The sequence below is a fragment of the Mirounga angustirostris genome, unplaced genomic scaffold (assembly GCF_029215605.1).
Source record: "Mirounga angustirostris isolate CCGP_5_RB_7025 unplaced genomic scaffold, mMirAng1.0.hap1 SCAF_13, whole genome shotgun sequence".
In the NCBI taxonomy this organism is placed as follows: domain Eukaryota; kingdom Metazoa; phylum Chordata; class Mammalia; order Carnivora; family Phocidae; genus Mirounga; species Mirounga angustirostris.
Window position 1 is genome coordinate 71,706,146 of NW_026991721.1, and position 21,000 is coordinate 71,727,145.

General features: G+C 37.7%; 1 protein-coding gene across 6 annotated transcripts in view; it reads left to right on the plus strand.

The window, feature by feature from the left end:
- DEUP1 (deuterosome assembly protein 1) overlaps positions 1–21,000 on the plus strand; it is a 214,961-nt gene that overhangs the window by 179,612 nt on the left and 14,349 nt on the right. For all 6 annotated transcript variants that reach the window (XM_064577122.1, XM_064577125.1, XM_064577126.1 and 3 more), the window contains 5 exons: positions 1,411–1,516; positions 6,094–6,291; positions 8,508–8,594; positions 16,546–16,569; positions 19,660–19,856. In XM_064577122.1, the coding sequence (XP_064433192.1) occupies positions 1,411–1,516; positions 6,094–6,291; positions 8,508–8,594; positions 16,546–16,569; positions 19,660–19,856 (612 nt within the window). The remainder of the gene's footprint in view (positions 1–1,410; positions 1,517–6,093; positions 6,292–8,507; positions 8,595–16,545; positions 16,570–19,659; positions 19,857–21,000) is intronic.

A 21,000-nucleotide genomic window follows, 5' to 3' on the forward strand; every position in this document is an offset into this window, starting at 1 on the left:
GTCCACATTGACATTTGACATTTGTTCCAGTTGCTCAGTGAAATTTACGAGACCATCATGAGGTTGTTTTTGTTGTTGTTGTTCTTTTGTTTTTTTCCCAATCAGTTCAGCATTCCACTCCCTGAAATTGCTTAGGAAGAATTGAAAAATAGGAAATGTCATTTTTCACCCCTTTCAAATAAAAGCAAATAAGAAAAATTTAAGACTGATTCTGAAATAATGTTGGAGGAGAATATTGGATACAATGCTCACACTATATTACTGAGTAGGAAACAAAAGGGGACTGAAAAATAATGTGTACTATATATTCTAACTGTATAGGAAACATGCATTTATACACACATACATAGAAAAAAAGACAATTAATATACACAAAAATGCCAACAATGCTTTTTCCCCGATGATAACATTATAGCAGCATATACTCTGATACACTCTGTTTTCTACAGTTAACACATGTATTTGATAATCAGAAGAAAGGCAACCTGGTCTAGATACAAGTACCTCAAGATATCACTATAAATTTACACCTTTTAAAAGATCCCTTCATTTTCAATGTTTACATCAGTTATTTCTCTATCATTGCTCAGATTTTGTTTTGTGTGGTTTAAGTTTGTGATTTATGGAACCTTTTAAAAAGTTCTTTGGAAATCTGAACTTGTATTCACTTACAGGTAGGCACATTCCTCAAAACGCCAGACTTGACCAGATTAGTCAAGCAATAGAAAGCATGCTACTGTCCTTGCCTGGCTATCTTTATTTTCTGTTTTAATGATTTTTCATTTATCAGCTTTCCTGATCTAGAAGTGAACCTGCTTGTACTTCTCCAAACTTCCTGTAGAAATTGTACTTTTTATACTAGTTTCTGCTTTTCCCCTCTGGTATCCATATGTGATGGCAATTCCACTTTATAAGTTAAGCAGCCAAAGAACAGATGTATTTGAGCTTTCTGTGGGTAGACTGTCAGATTTAGTCACTTTGGGTCACTTTTATGGAGTAGTTGCTCCCCTCAGACTTCTCCTAACATGGTTCCTTTCCATGGTACAAGCAAGTTAGATGTGTTTCCTTTTTTTTTAAGGGGTTCCCAAGCTATCTTATTATAGGAAACAGTCTTCTTATATAAAAATCTTATCTACATATGCAAACCCAGTATTCTGCCAATTTTCAAGACATAATTGAAATTCCATATTAATTGTTACCTTTTTTTTTTTCACTCAAACTGTTTGTACTCAGTTAAATATGTAAATACTTAGGGGATCTGAATGTATTAGAATTTGCAATCTGGAACTAGAAATGTTTCCAATAAACTAATAATCTATCTCTGCAACCTACAATAGTGTAAATTAACAATATAATCATGAGAGTTTACCAAGTCAAGGTTAATTTTTATTCACATTATTTAATTTGTAGACTTGAATCATCTTATTCACCTTCTACTAAAGAACCAGAAAGGAAAAGGAAAGAGCTGTTTTCAGTGACCCTAGATCAACCAAATCATGAAAAAGAATTGAACAAGGTATGGAAAATAATGGGCTTCATTCTTCCAGGCAGATCTGAAGTCCCTGAACACAAACGGAGGAAAAAAACCTTCCTTCTCATTCCCTTCTTTTCCCTTCTATATTTTCCCCTAAGATAATAACCTACCAGGCTGCTAATTCCGACATTCTTCTGCGTGATGCTGTAACAAACACAAACCTTAGGTCTTCATTGTGCCACTGGGAGACTGTGGCTTCATTGCAAGTAGCTTATGGCAAGAAGTGTGAGAGCCCAGACTCAGGCCTCCAACCATCTAGTAGGTACCTAAGCTCGGGGAAGTTGCTGTGCAAGTTGCTCAGGCTCCTCATTTCTAGAATGGGAGTGGGATCCTTAGCACTTGCCTCAAACAACTGTGATGAGGCTTTTATAAAGGGGATACCAATAACCCTGCTACTTAAATAGTACTCCCCATGGGCCAGGAGGGGCTCTCTGAGGGCCTAACAAATCTCAGCTCATTGATTCCTCACAACCACCCTATAAGGAAGGTACTAATATTATCTTTTTTTCCCATTTGACGACATTGAGGCACAGAGAAGTTGAGTAATTTCCCCCAATATTACACAGCTATTGGGCAGCAGAGGTCAGGTTCAGATCCAGGCAATCTGACTCCAGAGCTCATACTCTTCCCTTAAGTTAAAATCCATTTAAAAAATGCATGTAAAGAGCTTAGAACAGGGCCTGCCTAGCTCAGAGGAGGCACCTAGTGAGTGAAGGCTGCTACTGTTATTGGTTACCTTTTGTCCCTGAGCACCTAACCCATGCCAGGTAATCTGCCAGGAGCTAGGAACACAAGAATGAATAAGCCTGGGTCCTGTCCTAGAAAACCTGTGGTTTTCAACTCTCTACAAAAAGTATATTCTCTTCTCCCTCTAGCAAAATCCAGTAGGGGCTTCCTTTCCATGAGCTTATCATGGCTACTACCCACATCTCTGGTCTTTAGGTTTGAGGATCACACCTAAATATTCAATGCTATATGATCTAAACCGTTGGTAAAAGTAGGGACAACCTGGGCATGGCTTCGAATCATTATCTATCCCAGCACAGCGCCTGACATACAAAAGTGAAAATAAATATTTGGAGAACAAATGAATCAATATCAAGGTGAAGGTCTCCCATAATTGTATCGGCTCATAAATTCAGTGGCCATTTGTATAAATTCAACATATACTTATTGAGCATCTAGTAGGACTACAGCTATTCTGCTTGTTTCTGTAGGAAATGGAGTGATGCAAAAGACAAATCCTGTCTCCCACAGAGCTGTCAAGTAGCTTTAAATTAAGTGTAGAAAAGTTGTTATGAATTAATGATCATTTTCCTTTTATTTTTCACATGATCCCATGAAATTGATTTCACTGCTATTTAAACATATAACTTTAAAAAACTCTTTTGTTTGCTGGTATCCCCAATGAAGGCATTATGATACAAAGGTTGATTAAAGCCACCTGAAGTATAGTTACACCGTTCTTAACCTCATAGACTCAGTAACACTTTGAATAACAAGGAATCTACTGACATCGCACAGTTTCAATATGGAAGGAGAGAATACTAGGCACAAATTCTCTTCATAGGCTCTTGGAGACCTCTAGATTTCTGCTGTGCAGAAAAGGTAACAAATGAATTGTGTATAAATAGCTATAGCTCGCAGGAAGTGTTTTTGGAGAGCATTTTCGTTCTCTTGTAATAAAAGCAACAAGAACCATGTATTAGGAATCTTGCAAGTGTTTTATTTCTTTCTCTTTTTTCAGTGTAGAACTATTTTTGTCATGTACTTCGTGATAAAATTGACATTTTTAATAAAGCCAAAAGTCATTTAGAGATCGGTAAATTAATCTCATTTAGAGGGAAGCTTTGCAGTAGAGCATGTTGTTTTAATATCTAAATGCTCTGAAAGTAATAAAAACAGTTTACTCCTTTTTCATAATAGTATATTCATTTTTTTTTACATTTTGAAAGTTCCATTTTAAGGGAAACTGTTAACTACACAACAGGGATGCAATCAGCAAAATCCAAACTGGGATAAACCACAGAAGAACCCCGTTGTTTCATCAAATAAATTGTAAAGAAAAAAATCAGAGAAGACTGGAGACGAAAGGAGACTTGTAACACTGTCCTCGGGGTGAGGGTATTTTGTACTCCTCTCTCCCAGTCTTCCCTTTTGCTCCTAGGAGCTGGATAACTTGGGCCCAGTCCATTCCCTTCCCTGGGAGTCTTCTTTTTTTCTCTCTCTCTCTCATCTGTTCAATGATGGGGTTGGGGTTGGACCCTAAGGTCATGTCCAACTCTGAAACTTTTTTTTTTTTTTAAGGGGCAGAGGGAGAGGCAGGGGGAGAGGGAGAAAGAGAATCTTAAGCAAGCTCCACGCCCAGTGCAGAGCCCAACATGAGGCTCGATCTCACGACCCTGAGGTCATGACCTGAGCCAAAATCAAGAGTCAGATGCTTAACCAACTGAGTCACCCAGGCGCCCCCCCAACTCTGAAACTCTAAAAATATTAATAATAGGAATAGAAGCACATGAGGGGTTGGTGGTATAGAGTTGAGGACAGATCAGGTTTTCCTTCGGGACATGCATCCTTTCCACATTAGGTCATCCCACGCTAGCTTTTTCCACTGTGTGAACAACCTTCCAGAGTTTGGCTCATAGGGGTTACATAGCACGGTGGGTAAGGTCTTGGAATCAGACTGCCTATCGCCAGGAATGTGACTGTGAAAAGTTACGTACTTAACTTCTCATTCTGCAAAATAGAGAACTGTTGCTGGGATTAAATGAGATGATGTATGTAGACTACATAGAACACGCACAAACACACACAAAAGAGGAGCTTTATAAAGATATGAGCCAGTCCCCATATTTAGATCCCAATTCAGATAAACAAAAAACATTCATTATAGTCCTGATACATTTTTAAATTTGAATACTTCCTGGATATTTGATGATATTGAGGAATTGCTAATATTTTTAAGATCTTATATTGGTGTTCTGGCTACGTTAAAAAAGAAAGAGTGCCCTTATTCTTTTACAGATAGATCCTGAAATCTTTAAAGATTAAATGAAAAAAAAATCAATTTTAGAAGTAAGTGCCCTGAGGAAATTCATTTAAATCTCTTCATGGATGGGCTCCGTTAAACTCTCCAGCCTTATTTCTCACAACACGCCACGTCCCAGACACCCGAGACTCGTCTTGCTTCACTGGGTGTGCATTCTTTCACCCCCAGAGTCTTCCCTGCACTCGTTGCCCTGGGTCCTTCTCCATCCCTGCCTTCCATCTGGCTTCCATTCGTCCTTCAGTATTTGTCTGATGTCCACCCCCCCTCTGGGAAGCCCATCCTGACATCCCCAGGCTGGGTTAAACACCCCTCCCCCACATACCGCTGACGTGGATTGCTACTCTGTGTTGTAACTGTTGATTTTTGTTTCCCCCAATGGACTATGATTTTCTTGAGATTGCTGACTATTCACTTTATCTTCAAATCTCAAGAATTAGAGACAGTGAATGATTTCTAGAAAGGTGGTAAGAGGCTGGATCAAGACAGTAGTAGTAGAAATGGAGAGCAGAGGAGAGATTTAGAAGACGTTGAAGTGCAAGGGACAGAATTTGCTGCCTGACTGCATTTGGCACAACAAGGGTAGGGAGGAGCCCAAGGTGATCCAGAGGTTGCTGACAGGGAAGGCCTAACCTGGTTAAGAACAAGAGACTCCACAGGAGGGAGGTGATGCATTTTCAGACACACATTAAGTTTGAAATTTATTATAACATGATTCTGAAAAACATACTGTTTAGTCATAAACAGTACACACAAGTTAGTCAAAAAGGCACTGAATTTAAAGCTAAGAGTCCTAGGTGCTAGTCCCAGCTCTGCCAGTTAATAGCTTTATGACCTTGAGCAAGTCACTTAACCTTTCTCGGCCAGTTTTTTCTCCCTAAAAACATGCTTGGTCCGTCCGCCTCTGGTTAGTGGGTCTAAGGCTTTTCCACCACGCATTCTACAGTGGTCGTTTGACGGGTATGAAGTTCCAGCACAGTGTCTATAGTTGACACTTAAAATTTTAAGAGGGTAGATCCCATGTTAAGTGTTCTTACCACACACACACACAAATGTAAAGCAAAAAAAGGAACACAAGAAACTTTTGGAGGTAATGGGTATGATTATTATATTGATTGTGGTGATAGTAACATGAGTGTATGTCCAAATTCACCAAACTGTCTACGATAATTATGTGCAGTTTTTGTATACTAATGATCCCTCAGTTATGCTGGGAGGTAAGTGCTTGATAATATTTTCTTCACCTTCCTGTCAAAGTAGTTATCAAAGTAGCATCAGTAGTAAGTGACGATTTGCATCCAATAGAAAATAGAAGTGAGAAATGGAATTTTGAATTTGAAAGGAAAAAAGTTAAATGAGTCATTTATTGTAAGTATCTGTTTTTAATTCAGCACTGATCGGAAAAGGAGGGTAAAGTGGGGCCTGCCAAAGGACAGGAAGACTGAACACAAGCTTTAAGCTGCTTGATAAATAAAAAGATTTGTTAATATTTGCCGGAATGTCTCTGCTGCAGATAAGAAGCCAACTCTATCAGGAGGAAGAGTACCATGGCTCTGAGCAGGAAAGAATGAGGAACGAAATCTCTGACCTAACAGAGGAGCTTCATCAGAAGGAGATCACTATAGCAACTATCATGAAGAAAGCTGCCCTTCTGGAAAGACAGTTAAAAATGGAGTTAGAAATAAAAGAAAAAATGTTAGCAAAACAACAGGTACGCAAGCGGGCAGGACCACCCTTGTCCGGGTCACTGTCTTGCCCAGTGCAGACCGTGGTTTTCCTCGATGACCAGCAAAGCACTGCATTTCTCAGTGTTCAGTCTGAGACTAGCCTCACAGAAATGCTTGCTGGAGCCACATAAAGCCTTTACAAAATAATGCAAAGTGTCATCAAAACAGAACGAGGGCAAAAGTGACGACACAAGATAATTGCATTAAATCTCATCCTAACATTTCCTTGTGAACCATATTTTGATCACCTCCCACAGTATGCTCTAGTCAAAGATTTCTTCTTGAATTGGTGTCCTGTAGTTCCACTAATATTTTTGTCTTAAAAAAAAGCCTCTATTCCAGCTTTTTGTGGATACTTCTCACCCCAATTTTATGTATGTATTTTGGGATTTTTTTTTTAAGATTTTATTTATTTGAGAGAGAGAGAGCATGAGAGCAGGTTGAGGGGCAGAGGGAGAAGCAGGCTCCCCGCTGAGCAAGGAGCCTGATATGGGGCTCCATCCCAAAACTCCAGGATCATGACCTGAGCAGAAAACAGATGCTTAACCGACTGAGCCACCCAGGCACCCCATATCTTGGGGTTTTAAAAAAGGATGTTGAAGCATGAAAATTAGTCCATATTTACTGAACATTGACTCAATGCACAGCATGGTTCATGGTAAAAAAAACAGCAATTATACCATTCTGCTGTTAAAATCCTGCAAGTAACTTCAAAGTCCTCCCTCCCTTCCTTTTTTCCTCCTTCCTCCCTTCCTTTCTTCCTATTTCTTTTGAAATTCCCTCAGTCCCTTACTCATCATCAAATTGGTGACCTGTTATTAAAAGCATAGGGGTTATCTGTTTTTGTTTTTTTTTTCTCTCCAAATCGAGAGGCTTTGAGAGCACCATTCTATAACTTTCTAGGCATTTGAGGGTCACTTCACCAAAAAGATGGCTATTTAAACCCTGTGTATTATAAAAACCTTTGTCTAATTATAAACCTTAAACTGTGATTAATTTGTACAGTACACAGGAACACAGCATAGATGGGATAATATCATAGGCTGTACCTGTGTAGGAAAAGAGACTTTTTAAAATATTTTATTTATTATTTATTTGACAGAGAGGGAGACAGCAAGAGAGGGAACCCAAGCAGGGGGAGTGGGAGAGGGAGAAGCAGGCTTCCCGCCGAGCAGGGAGCCCGATGCGGGGCTCGATTCCAAGACCCTGGGATCATGACCTGAGCCAAAGGCAGACGCTTAACCACTCACCCACCCAGGCACCCCTGAGAAAAGATATTGAGAGGTGTTAGCAATGATGCGGAGTTGGATTATGGATGATTCTTATTTTCATCTTTATATTTTTCTATGTTTTTAGATTTTTGTTAAGGAGAATATATTTTATAATCTATGAAAGTAAGTCATTTCAAGGGAAGTGTTTTATATAGAAATGAGGCCTATATGATAAAAGAGCAGATACTATGTCTAAGTACTGTCAAATAGAAGAAATCAGGGAAAAATAAATACATTAGACGAAATGAAATAGTCACCAAAAAGAAAGAGGGTAGCTTGGCAGACATATTAGAAAGAACAAAATTAAATATAAAAGTTACATTTGCATATTGTAAAAATTAATTAGGTAGTGAATAACTCCATGGGCAGTGTTATTGGAGCGTTTTTTTTAAATTGTGATTTTTCAGGGCGCCTGGGTGGCTCAGTCCTTAAGCCTTTGCCTTCGGCTCAGGTCATGATCCCAGGGTCCTGGGATCTAGCCCCACATCAGGCTCCCCGCTCAACAGGAAGCCTGCTTCTCCCTCTCCCACTCCCACTGCTTGTGTTCCGTCTCTCACTGTGTCTCTCTCTGTCAAATAAATAAATAAAATTTTTAAAAAATAAAAATAAGTTGTGATTTTTCTGGTGCTTATTTGCATACAGTAGAAAATAGAAGTGAGAAATGGAATTTTAGAATTGGAAAGAAAAAAGTAAATGAGTCGTTATTGTCAATATGTATTTTTAATTTAGCACTGATCAGGAAAGGAGGGTTAAGTGAGGGCTGCCAAAGAGAGAACTGAATGCAAATACTGATTTAGGATGATCTGCCTAATCAGTGTTTCTCTTCACTACACTTAGAAAACATTTAGGTTAATAAAATTAATTTTAATACAATTGTGAGCTCTTATTATGTATTTTACACTCACTTTTACCTACCGATCTGCTTTCAGGTCTCAGATATGAGATACAAAGCTGTCCGAACGGAAAACACACACCTGAAAGGAATGATGGGAGATTTAGACCCCGGACGGTACATGGTAATAACGCTGAATTCATTCAGTAAATCGAACCGAGAGATTACAGAGTTAGTCAGGATTTACCCAGACCTTATTTACTAAGCATTTCCTGTGTGTCAGGCAGGCAGGGGTTGGGCAGCAAATTATCTTGCACTTGGATTAAACTTAATTTTTATCCTCAGCCTGGAACATTTGAATTTCGAGTTTTCTCCTTTGCTCTTTTCTTGGATTGGGCTAAATTCTGATCGTTTCCTCCAACATGCTACATGCTTGCTTTTGCTCCTGCTGTTATCTCTGAAATCCTGCATCTTACATAGCCTGACTCACATGTCAGCCTTACCCTTGATGAAGCCACCCCTGAAACCCCAGTCAGAGTGAACTGGTCCATCCACACTTGGTTTGTATTTTGGTCTCACTTGTTTGGTAGCCTGTCACTTCCCGACTGGATGGTGAACAGGGACCACGTTTTATTCATGTTTGTCGCACCAGCACCTCAAAATGTCAGGGGTATAGTAGGTATTCACTGGATGTTGATTGAATATAAGGGAGGATGAACAAATGAATGACTGAGGATTGACCTTGTGGTTTGAACCAGTGGCTCTATAGATTAACACAGGGCAGCTAAAACAGGCTCTGTGCCTTTCATTTCCCTTGTTCAATATAGCCCTTGAAGGTGGTTTTTTATATGTAAATAGAACTTTTATTTATCAAACTAAGGAAATACCATTGTTACTTCTTTAGCATTTATTTGCTCTGAGAGAAAATTCTAAAATAAAATAATGTCCCTGCCATTGAGAGAATGGAGTGGATAAAAGATGAGCATGGGTGGCCAGTTCAGTTTCCTCAGCTATGACGTGAGGAAGTTGGAGTTGGGGTTCTCCATGATGCTGTATTTCTGTGAGAGTAGGTTCTCGTTCCCATAATGGTAAGTGTTCTAGCATCAGAGAGTTAGAAGCATTCTTCAAGCATTCTGCCTTCTTTGGCCCTGGTGACAGATTCTGTGATCAGAGGACAGATGGATAAAAAGGAAAGTATATATGGTTTCCCTATCTGTTACATAAAATCTGTGTGACATTTAGGACTCTTATTTCTAAAGGCTTGACACACAAAAATTTAAATTGGGTCCTGCCCCCATGAGTATCTTTTTTTTCCTTCTCACAAAATGATTTTTGTGTTATTTTTCTTTTTATTTCAAACTAAATGTTTTTCGGTGTGAATTCTGCGTCATCACAGCCCACACTGAGCCTGCTTCACACTGGCTTGGATAGGCATTTGGCTTTCTTCATTGATTTGTTTTTTTCAAGAAATAAAACACATAAAGATATGTAAAGAAGCTAATTATCCCACTGCTATCTCCAATCCCAGGTTGGACTCCAGAGATATCCAGTGCTAACAAACTAGTGTGTAGCCTTCTATAACTTTTTTCTGGCTCGTGCACACATATAGAAGGGATGAGCTGAGTGTCCCTTTATGGAAATAGGTGTATAATAAGTACATTATTCTCAACTGCTTTTTAACTATATATCATGGACATCTCTAGAAGACAGGAGGAAAACATCTTTTTTTCCCTCATTTCTTAGGAAAATCAATATATACTTATGTAGAATATAGAATTTTTAATAAATTGCATCACAACTAATACTAGTGATTTTCATGCAGTCTCTTTTTTCTTGCTTTTCCCTTTCTCCTTTGCTCTGTTTCTCTACCCACCTCATACCCCATCTACCAGATAACACAGGTTAACTATTCAGTATGTGTCATTTTGTACTTTTTCATATCTATGAACTCGTGTGTGTGTGTGTGTGAATATATATACACATAGGTATGTAGTCATATACCTATTTTGGGGTTTTAACTTTTTTAAAAATTGGATTACATTATACACACTTTTCTGTGTTTTGTTTTTGTTCACTCAGCAATATCCTTTGCAAATCCTTACAAATCAACTTGTTTAGGTCTATTTCATTTTGTATAATGGCTTAATAATAACCCATGATGTAAATGTATCAAAATTTATTCAACTGTTTTTCAGAACCAATTCGTTTGAAATTAATTCAACTCTTTCTAGATTTTTGCACAAATAAATAATACTGTAAAAAACATCCTCATACATCTATCTTGGAACAGCTTCCTAAGAATGGAATTACTGGGGGCATCTAGGTAGCTCAGTCGGTTAAGCGTCCAACTCTTGATTTGGGCTCAGGTCATGATCTCAGGGTCGTGAGATCGAGCCCCAGGATCTACACTGGATGTGGAACCTGCTTAAGATTCTCTCCCTCTGCCAGCCCACCCTCTCTCAGCCTTTATTAAAAAAAAAAAAAAAAAAAAAAGGAATTGCTGAATGAAAACATAAGCGTTTTTTTAAGATTTATTTGTTGGAGAGAGCACACAGGCAGGAGGGGCTGAGGGAGAGAGAATCTGAAGCAGACTCCGTGCTGAGTGTGGAGCCCCTTGTGAGGCTTGATCCCATGACGGAGATCACAAAGAGCCAAAACTGAGAATCGGATGCTTAACCAACTGCGCCACCCAGGTGCCCCTGAATGCTTTAATTTTAAAACATTTGTTGTCAAATCATATTTCTCCCGTCTCTGTATGTGCGCACCTTTTTCTTTCCTCCTTAGCAGCAAGAGGTTTTATTACTCTTTTAGATTTTTGTCAGTCTGATGGGTGTAAAGTGATTTCTCAGTAGTACTTTAATTTCTACTTCCCTGGCTACAGTGAGTATATTTTTGTATATTTATTGGCAGTGGACTATGAATTATATTCTTTGCTCATTTTTCTATTAGGATGTTTTTTTCTTGTCAGTTTACAACAGCAATTTCCTGAATTTATTGTCTGTAATTCTATTTATATCTTTTTACCATAGGAAAAGTTTTCAACTTTTGTCAGGGCACCTGGGTAGCTCAGTTGTTTAAATGTCTGCCTTTGGCTCAGGTCATGATCTCGGGGTCCTGGGATCGAGCCCCGCATCAGGCTCCCTGCTTGGCGGGAGCCTGCTTTTCCCGCTGCTTCTACCTGCTATTCCCCCTGCTTGTGCTCTCTCTCTCTGTCAAATAAATAAATAAAACCTTAAAAAAACACTTTCATCTGTCAGACACATGTATCTGTTTACAGCTTCTGAATTTTCTTCCTGGAATAACATGGTTTTTCCAACTTCTTGACAGTATACACTGTTTGTTAGAGTGTCTTCAATGAATTTTACATTTTTTCATCTAAGTCTTTAATCCATTTGAATTATAATTTTACATATGATATAAAACAAAAACCTGATTTAAATTTTTATATGAAAGTTAAGTTCAATTTATCCAGTTTCTCCAGATAATTTCCTGTTGGGTTTTATTTGGAATCAAAATAAATTTACATATAATTTTGAAAGAACTGACACTTTTGGGATGCCTGGGTGGCTCAGTCGGTTAAGTGTCTGCCTTCGGCTCAGGTCATGATCCCAGGGTCCTGACCCTGCATTGGGCTCCTTGCTCAGTGGGGAACCTGCTTCTCCCTCTGCCTGCTGCTCCCCCTGCTTGTGCTCGGTGTCTGTCTCTCTTTCTCTCTCTCTGTGACAAATAAATAAAATCTTAAAAAATAAAAAGAATTGACACTTTTATAATAGTAAGTTTTCTCAGTCCAAGAATATGACATGGCTTTCCATTTCTTCATATCTCAGTTTATGCTCTTCAATAAGATCTTACAATTTTCTTTGTATAGGTTCTGTGCCTTCTTTTTAAAATTTATGCTTCGGTGTTTTATAATTCTTGTCACTGTTACAAGTGGAATATTTTCCTCTTTCCATATAAGAACTTATTGCTAATATAGTAAAAAAGCCAGACTGTCTTTTAATTCTAGTGGGCATTTTATTAGGGGTTCTTAGGGTTTTTTGAGATATACAGTCATTTTAACAAAAATAGATAACTTCAACTCTTTTTTTCTACTGTTCATATCAGTTATTTTTTGCCATACTGCATTTGCTTAAACCAAGAGAATATGAAATAATAATAGTGATTACTGACAAAACTGTCTAATTTCTGACTTTAGATGAAATTGTTTTAGAGTTTTACTTTTTAGAATAATATTTGTTCTTGGATTGTGGTTTTAATTCTTTTTATTCCTAGTATACTCAGAGTCTTTAAGATTTGCTGCTGGCTTTTATCAAATACCTTTTCAGCATAGATGACACCATGTGGGTTTTGTCTGTTGATTTGTTGATGTGTAATAGACTATGGTTGACACATTTCCTGATACTGACCCATCGTTGAATTTTTGGAATAAATTTTCTTGGTCATTGTATTCATTTGCTTGGGCTGACATAACAAAGTACCACAAACCAGGTAACTTAGAACAATAGAAACTTCTTGTCTTACAGTTCTGGAAATAGAAGCCCCAAATCAAGGTGTCAACAGGACCATGCTGCCTCTGAAACCTGTAGAGGATGGTTCTTCCTCACCTCTTGATAGCTTCTAGTGATTTGCCAGCCATCTTTGGCAATCCATGGCTCATAGATACATCATTCCTGGCCTCTGTCTTCCCAAGGCATCCTCCTTGTATCTGTCTTCACACAGCCTGTCTCTGTTTCTCCATATCATCTTCCCACCATGTGTGTCCTTCTCTGTGTCCAGATTTCCCCTAATATTTATAGAATACCTGTCGTATTGGATTAGGGCCCACTCTAGTGACCTCACTTTCACTTGATTGCCTACGTAAAGATCCTTTTTCCAAATAAGGCCATGTCCTGAGGTACTAGGAGTTAGGACTTCAACATATCTTCTTTTTGGCGGGGGGACAAAATTCAACCCCAGTCTTACTTTAACAATTTTGACATATTCCTGGATTCTATGTGACAATAGTTTCAATACTTTCTAAATAATTTCTAAGTAAAATATCTTCTCCCCTTCTGTAGGTTGCCTCTTCACTCTCTTGATTGTTTCTTTTGTTGTGCAAGAACCTTTTTAGTTTGATGTAGGCCCACTTGTCTGCTTTTGCTTTTGTTGGCCTGCTTTGGTGTTATATACAACAAATCATCGCCAGAACCAATATCAAGTGTCTATTGACCATCTGTTTTCTTCTAGTTTCACAGTTTCAGGTCTGATACGTCAGTCTTTGATCCATTGCAAGTTAATTCTTTTATGAGTGGTAGAAGATAGAGGTCTAGTGTCATTCTTTCACCTGTGAATATCCAGTTTTCCCAACATTTATTGAAGAGACTATCCTTTCCTCACTGTGTGTTCTTGGTGCTTTTATTAAAGATTAGTTGACTATACTGTGTGGGTTTATTTCTGGGCTCTCGATTCGGTTCTCTGTCTATTGCATGCCACAGTCACCAGAGAATGTTTTCATTCATTCATTCATTCATTCACTCATTCTGTAAATATTTATTGAATATGCCTACTGTGTATCTGGCAGTATGTGAGCGTTGTGAATAAGTCAGACAAGATCCTTGAATTCGTGAAACTTAATATTAGTAGAAGGAGACCATATATTACCAGATATAGACCGTTACCTGGATAATTACACTAGGGAGTGGTAGGAAAGCTCAGAATTCAGGGACCCTGATAGAGGTTACCTAACCCTGTCTTGGGAGCAATAAAAGGCATCTGGGGAGCAGTCAACCAGACAGATTGGTGGGAAAGAATCATGGTGAGAGAACAGAATGTACAAAGACCAGGGATGAGAAAGATTCAGGGAAACTGGGAGAACTGTGTAATAACAAAGAGCTGCTACTCATTCATTGAGTGTTTATCACATACATGCCTTATAATCTGCTGAATACATATATCAGTGTCTGTCTGTATCCTTACAACGCGTATATGGTGGTTGGGTGTGACGATCTTATTTCACAGAAAAAGGAATGAAATCTTTAAGTTTTTAGGCAACTTGCCCAAGATCACATAGGTTGTAAGTTGGTTTGAATAACTCCAAATGCATGATACTAACTGTTATAATATCCTGTGGTTCTCTGTTTCTTCTGTTTTATTCACTGGCTTCTCACCCTCCTGTATCTGCCTCTACTCGTTCCCCAAATGTTGCTGTTGACTTTTGTTTCTCTGGCAATATGCTCCCCCTTAGAGGCTAGATCCATCAACCACTCCAGGTTAGTTCCTCTGCAGTACCCAGTGGCTTCCAAGCTCTCTCCACTTCTCATACACGACGTGCTTTTCTAACATAGCCTTTCCTTGTGTTATCCTTCCTTTCGGACATGTGCTCAGTTTCCAATAGGAAGTCAGAACTCTTCATATTCCATTGCTTCCTTAATCTGGCTCTCCCACTTTGTTTCCCTTTAGTGACCTACACAAATCCTCTGCTAGAGCTAGGCCTGTCTTAGCCTCATCTGTGTATGTGATGGTCCTTTCTCATGCCCTTTCTTGCTTCTAGGCCTTCACACGTGCTTTCCTTCTAGCTAAAAATTCCCTTTTCCTACTTCACGTAGCCATGCCCTATTAATGTTTCAGGTAACTCAGCATAAATTTTACATGTCATACAAAATCTTCTTTGATTTTCCTCTGCTCTGTTAAGTGTCTGTCCTTGAAACCATCATAACATCCATCATAGTACAATGGTAAAATTGCCTATTTCTTGTCAGCTACCCAACCCCTACCCAGTACGCTCATTGAGGGCAGTTATGGTCCTAGTTTACCACTGTAGCCAAGCACTTAGTACAGTGCCTGAATGCAGGAGGCAGTGAAAAAATATTTTGTTAGATGAGTGAATGAACAAATCAATGAGTGAGTGAGTGAGGGAATGAGTGAATGAATCCATTATATGCCCTCCACCTGAATGGTTTCCTTAACAAAGTAAAGACATAGTTGTACTTTATAAATCCTACCAGTCCCTTCAGACCTAGATTAAATTATATCTCTTCCATGAATTCATCTTCAATTACTCTAGGCTCCATTTACTTCTTCTTTCTTTGACTTTCTTTAACAGGTATAACAATTTAGCATCAAGTTTTGAATTGTCTTATTTTCTAATTGTTTTTGTATGTCTTGTCTCATCAGTCATAGACTCCTTGAGGGAAGAAGTGTACTATATTTTATATTTCTTTATACAGGGTTTGGCATAGGGTAAGGCTTGAATACTTGTGGATTTATGGGTCTCACCTGTATTGTAAGAGGCATGAATAAATTTTCATGGAAATTATTGCTCACATCATTAAAGAGATTGCCAGAGCTTTGTTTTATCTCACCTACATGATCTTAGTCCAGTAGTTGTTGCCATTCATTGATTCAGAAAACATTTGAGTTCAACTTGGTGTAACATAATTTAATACATAATTACACTTTATATGAGTCACTATTTTTTCATGCATGTTAATTTCGTCTACTCAGTTTTATTGTATTTTCCGTGAAGGCAGGGTCACTTTTTCATACTTGATCACCTATGTAGCACTCAGCACATATATATATGTATGTACAGTATGTATTTGTTTACAGATTGGTTAATTGGGTATCATAAAATAGAATGCCACTGATGAATGGCCCTCAGTGTGATGCCTTACTAAAATAGTATTTAATCACATACACTTTATGTAGGATTGTAATTCATACAGAAAGTTGACTTTATAATTGCTCCCTTTTATTTTTTGTACGTGAAGGTTTGGCATTGACTTTGATAATTTAAATAGTCAAGCCACGCCCCAAAGTGAAAGATCTCAAGTGTCTATTGAATTAAAAAAAGAGCAAATATAACTCATTGTTCTTTAAGAGTATGCAATCTATTATGTGACTTATCTAGCATTCATTATTTGAAAGATTTCACATTAAAGAAAACTCTTATCTGTTATGTGTTAAAATCCCATGAGATAGTTAATTCTCTCTGAAATAATTGGAATGGATAAATAAACATGGAATTAAAGAATGGGCACTGCAATTTTACCTCAAGCAATAAGAAACAAAATGTTTACATCATTATTTTTAGGCTTTTTGAAATATGTGGTATTTGGATAATATTCAAACAATAATTATTTGTTTTTCCTTTCTAGACAAACGAAATAACTGATACTAAGGTAGGTCATTTCAAAATCACTAGAACTTCGTGAATTTTCTGCTTGACTAACTTTGAAGCACCCTGCTTACTCCCACTTAGGGAAAGAAAGTTTTAAAAAGGCCCTCCCCCAGAGGTAGGAGTAAGAGTGGGTCCTGCACTCGGTTATTACCCGTTGCATGCTTGGGGCTGTGGCAGCTCGCATTTTCCTCGGCAGAATCCACTGATGAGACTAACCACCTGGTATGTAAGTTCTCCTCAGGTCTCACGAGCTGCTTAAAATAGCAACAGAAGTAGCTCTGAAGAAGATGTTTTCCTGGATTTGTGCAAGAACGATTACATAAAGACAAGTGTGAGGAGTTGACCTTTATTCTCCTCTGGGGTAGCTGTTGAAAAAATCAAGTTTATCATGATAGTTTTTTGTGATTCCATATTACCTTAGACCCATAAGTGTATTTAGTAAATTTTCCTTCATTTAAGAAAGGTATCATAAAATCAGACTTAATCAGAACTCAGAATTTATGGTAATTTTTAACTAATTTGCCCTTCACTATCCATAAAATTTGCCAAATATTAACCTAAAAAATTAGTACCCTCACAAGTATCTAATCCATGCATTTACATATTAAAAATTAATATACTAACCATAAAACATGATTAAAGCTGGTCCTTCTGTAGAAATACTTTGTTAGCCTATTATTGTTGAATATACATGAATTTAAAAGAAAAAGTGTACATATAAAGTACTATTATCCAAACACTTCAGTAACTCAACTGGCCTCATGTCAAAGCATGTAGGCACTAGGAGGTTTTGCCTTTTCAAGAATGAAGCAATGGGTTAAAACTACAAACCCCTAAAATCTGGGGGAAAAATTTGGAATAACAGGCCTATAAAATAAGCCATCAGAAATACTGAGATAGAATTTAATCAGTGCCTATTTTCACATGATAACCATCTAGTGGAGGATTATTTCCTGAAATTACTAGAAAAATATTTAAAAGAAACATGAAATGAGAAAGCCCCAAAATGTTGTTGTCAAGGAAAATAGAATATGCTTTTAAATATAAATCATGTAGATACATCACCTATGTAATTTTTTCAGGTCATGCTCACAACACTTATTTAATTATGATGCATGTAGAAAATTATGGAGTCTTTAAAAAATTATTCCTCTCATTCTTTTTTTTTTTTTAAGATTTTATTTATTTGCGAGAGAGAGAATGAGAGACAGAGAGCATGAGAGGGAGGAGGGTCAGAGGGAGAAGAAGACTCCCTGCTGAGCAGGGAGCCCGATGCGGGACTCGATTCCGGGACTCCAGGATCATGACCTGAGCCGAAGGCAGTCGCTTAACCAACTGAGCCACCCAGGCGCCCTCCTCTCATTCTTAATTACTTTAAACCAACACTGGGCCAAAAAGAATTACAGATGAAATCTAATTTTATAGAAAAAGCTTAAATAAAGTTGTAACTGAGCAGCAGACAATCAAGAATTATATATTTTGATGAATAGATTATTTTTTTTAGGAGTAAAATTTTGGATCTTTTCCATGACCTTTCTTGGCCAGATCTGCTCAAATGAGTATTTTCCTTATGAAGGGCAAAATTTTATAAGACCACCTCCTTTATATGTATTGCAAATCTGCTCTCATTTTATAATAACCAATCCTTTCTCTTGTAGCGCATAGTACAGATTACTCTTTTATCTGCACTGGAGTATCTCAAATGAGCAAATGTGAAGGCATACTTAAAGGCAAGGGCCTACCAAGCAGAGAAATACCGTCAAAGGTCCTTCTTTTCCAAAGGGCACCTTGATCCATAGCTGCATAAACACATAACCCTTCCTGTATTGTTTTGAGGGAATTTGCCCTCCTGGAGAGTTTTCTTTCATTCTAAAGATTCATGAGCTTCTATAACACATTAGGCAATAAACAGAAAATGTAGTAAGCAGGCTTGGCCTTGGAAGCAAAAAAATAAAACAAATAGGTAAACATTTTTAATACCTAATATATATGCATTTCTACACTTATTTGTCAATCCTGATACTAATCCGATAGTATATGAATAATTTAGAACGTGCAGTTTCGTCAAAAAAAATTGTAATGACTTATGGGGTGCGTAGCCCATGAAATGTCTTCCATGTCAAAGCCTTATATTTAGAAACTTCAAAATAAAAGTTCTAAGCCATTTTCATCTATAGTCTTAATGAGCTTTTAACCACAGAAGTTTGGAGCTTCAAGAATGATACTTTATCCATGTTACGCTTTTTGTGCTAGAAGCGTATTGTTAGAAGTATCGTTGAATCAGCAACTACATGACTCATAGATACCTACATCATAGGACCAGAAAGGACTATCTAGACTCATTTAAAGCATTTTCATGAGTTTTCTTGTGAGAATATATCCTGTTTTTTAAAACTTTGCGAGAAGAAAAGTTTAGACTCTCCCTAAGAAACTTCTTACAGCATTTAATTCAAAAAGCATCAGAAATCTTTGTTCTTGCTCTAAACCACTCATTTTGTGATTTAAACATGTTTCACATTCTCTTCTTAAGACACATTAAAAATTGGGCGGCACATACCAGATAGTAAAACTTCATCATGGAGCCACACTCCTCTCAAAACTGTGGTACTGGCACCATCTCAGCTGTGAGATCTTTAGAATGGTCCAGAAGCAGACTCTAGTCTATATGGATTTTGTGTATAACTTGTTGCATCCCCCAACAGTGGGGAATCAGTATATGATTTTCTATAATGACGTGTTATTGTCCTCAGAGAAAAAGTCTTTCAGAATTGAAATGTATGTTAATTCTGGTTCTGTTATTAACACCAGAGGCACACCTTATAAACATGAAAACTCTTTAATCCAGCCGGTCTGCTCTAGATACAGAGAATGCTAATGCGTACGGGAGCACGGACACTAGTGTATGCATTGCTTTTCTTGCGAAGTGTTCAGTGGCACCTGTACTCACTGAGTGTCTGTATTGTGAGGAGGTGAGAGCGGGAAGGGGCTGTAGGAGGTACCCAGGAGTAGAGCTGTATCTTTGGACTCCAGTGGAAGACCCCTTCCACGCACAGAAAATATGCATCACAGTGCTGTTTTTTTTATTCTCTAGAGTATGGACTTTACTAACCGAGAACATTCAAGGCATACATCTATTAACAAACTGGAATATGAGAATGAAAGGCTCCGAAATGATCTTGCAAAACTTCATGCCAATGGCAAATCAGCCTGGGCTAACCAAAATGCCTATGAGGAAATGGGACTGTACACCTATCAAAACCAAATAAAAATGGAAAAACATGAAGATAGGTATGTTAACTCCCTTATATGAGGACACAAATGTATGCACATTTAATAGAAATGTATTTTGAAACAATTCAAAATAGAATTTTATAAACTTGCTCTTCAGTTGTTTAAATTTTATTTTACAGTGAGAATGCGTAGGATAGACCTGTTGTTTTATATGAAATTCTGTGCTATCGATAGCTCTCAAAATCTAACAGGGAAATGGGTAGTGTTAGAGTGAATTTTCGTCACTTCAGACACTTCTTAGACACTGATGTGGCAACAGAATATACAAGCAAATATTTTTTAATGTCATAAGAAAAACTAGATTTTCATATGTTACGTATATTGTTCAAAGTAGAAATATAGGACAGTGTCACTTCCGAGTTAACTTCAAAATACAGTCTTTATACCGACGCTCCTGCAGCAGCAACAAAGCGGTGGTCACTTCCTCGGGGAAGAACTGGACAAGGGGTGAGAGGTTTCCTCTGAGTGAAGAGAAGCATGTGGAGAATTAATATCTGCTATCCACATGATCCCCTTTTAAAGTGTGTTAGTTCAAAATTTAAGTAAATATGTCAACTCTAAAATCAGACTAATTTATTCAACTTTAATAAAATATTTATGGAATCAAATCTGTCTCTGGAGACTTTTCACTCTTCTTCAAGACTTGGAAGGTTCTCAGCAAAATAAGTTTCTTTTCTAGCAGGGCAGCTCTGAGTCATTAATATGCTAATGTACATTGTGAGGTTCAAGAAGGGATGTGGTGTGCAACACTCCTCAAACTTATTTAATATCAGATTTATTGACATTTCGTGGTGCCGCGAAATGGTAAATTGATAGGACCCAACTTCAGTACAACTTTTGCTCAAGAACTCATAATACTTAGCAGGAAAACCTTGCATACTGTTTTCATATAATGTAATATTTACAACCTTGGGAAATTTACTAAACCTCTGTGATCCTCAATTTCCCATTGATAAATAGGGATAATAATTACAAGGTTTTTTTGTGAGAATTAGAGAACACATAGTTCCATGTAAACCACGTATTTCCATAAATGTTAGCTATTCTTACTGATATTATTATTACTAACAAAATTTTTAGCATTTATAATAATATGAATACGTCACTCACAGTGCCTAAAAAGTCGGTGTTGATGGCCAAA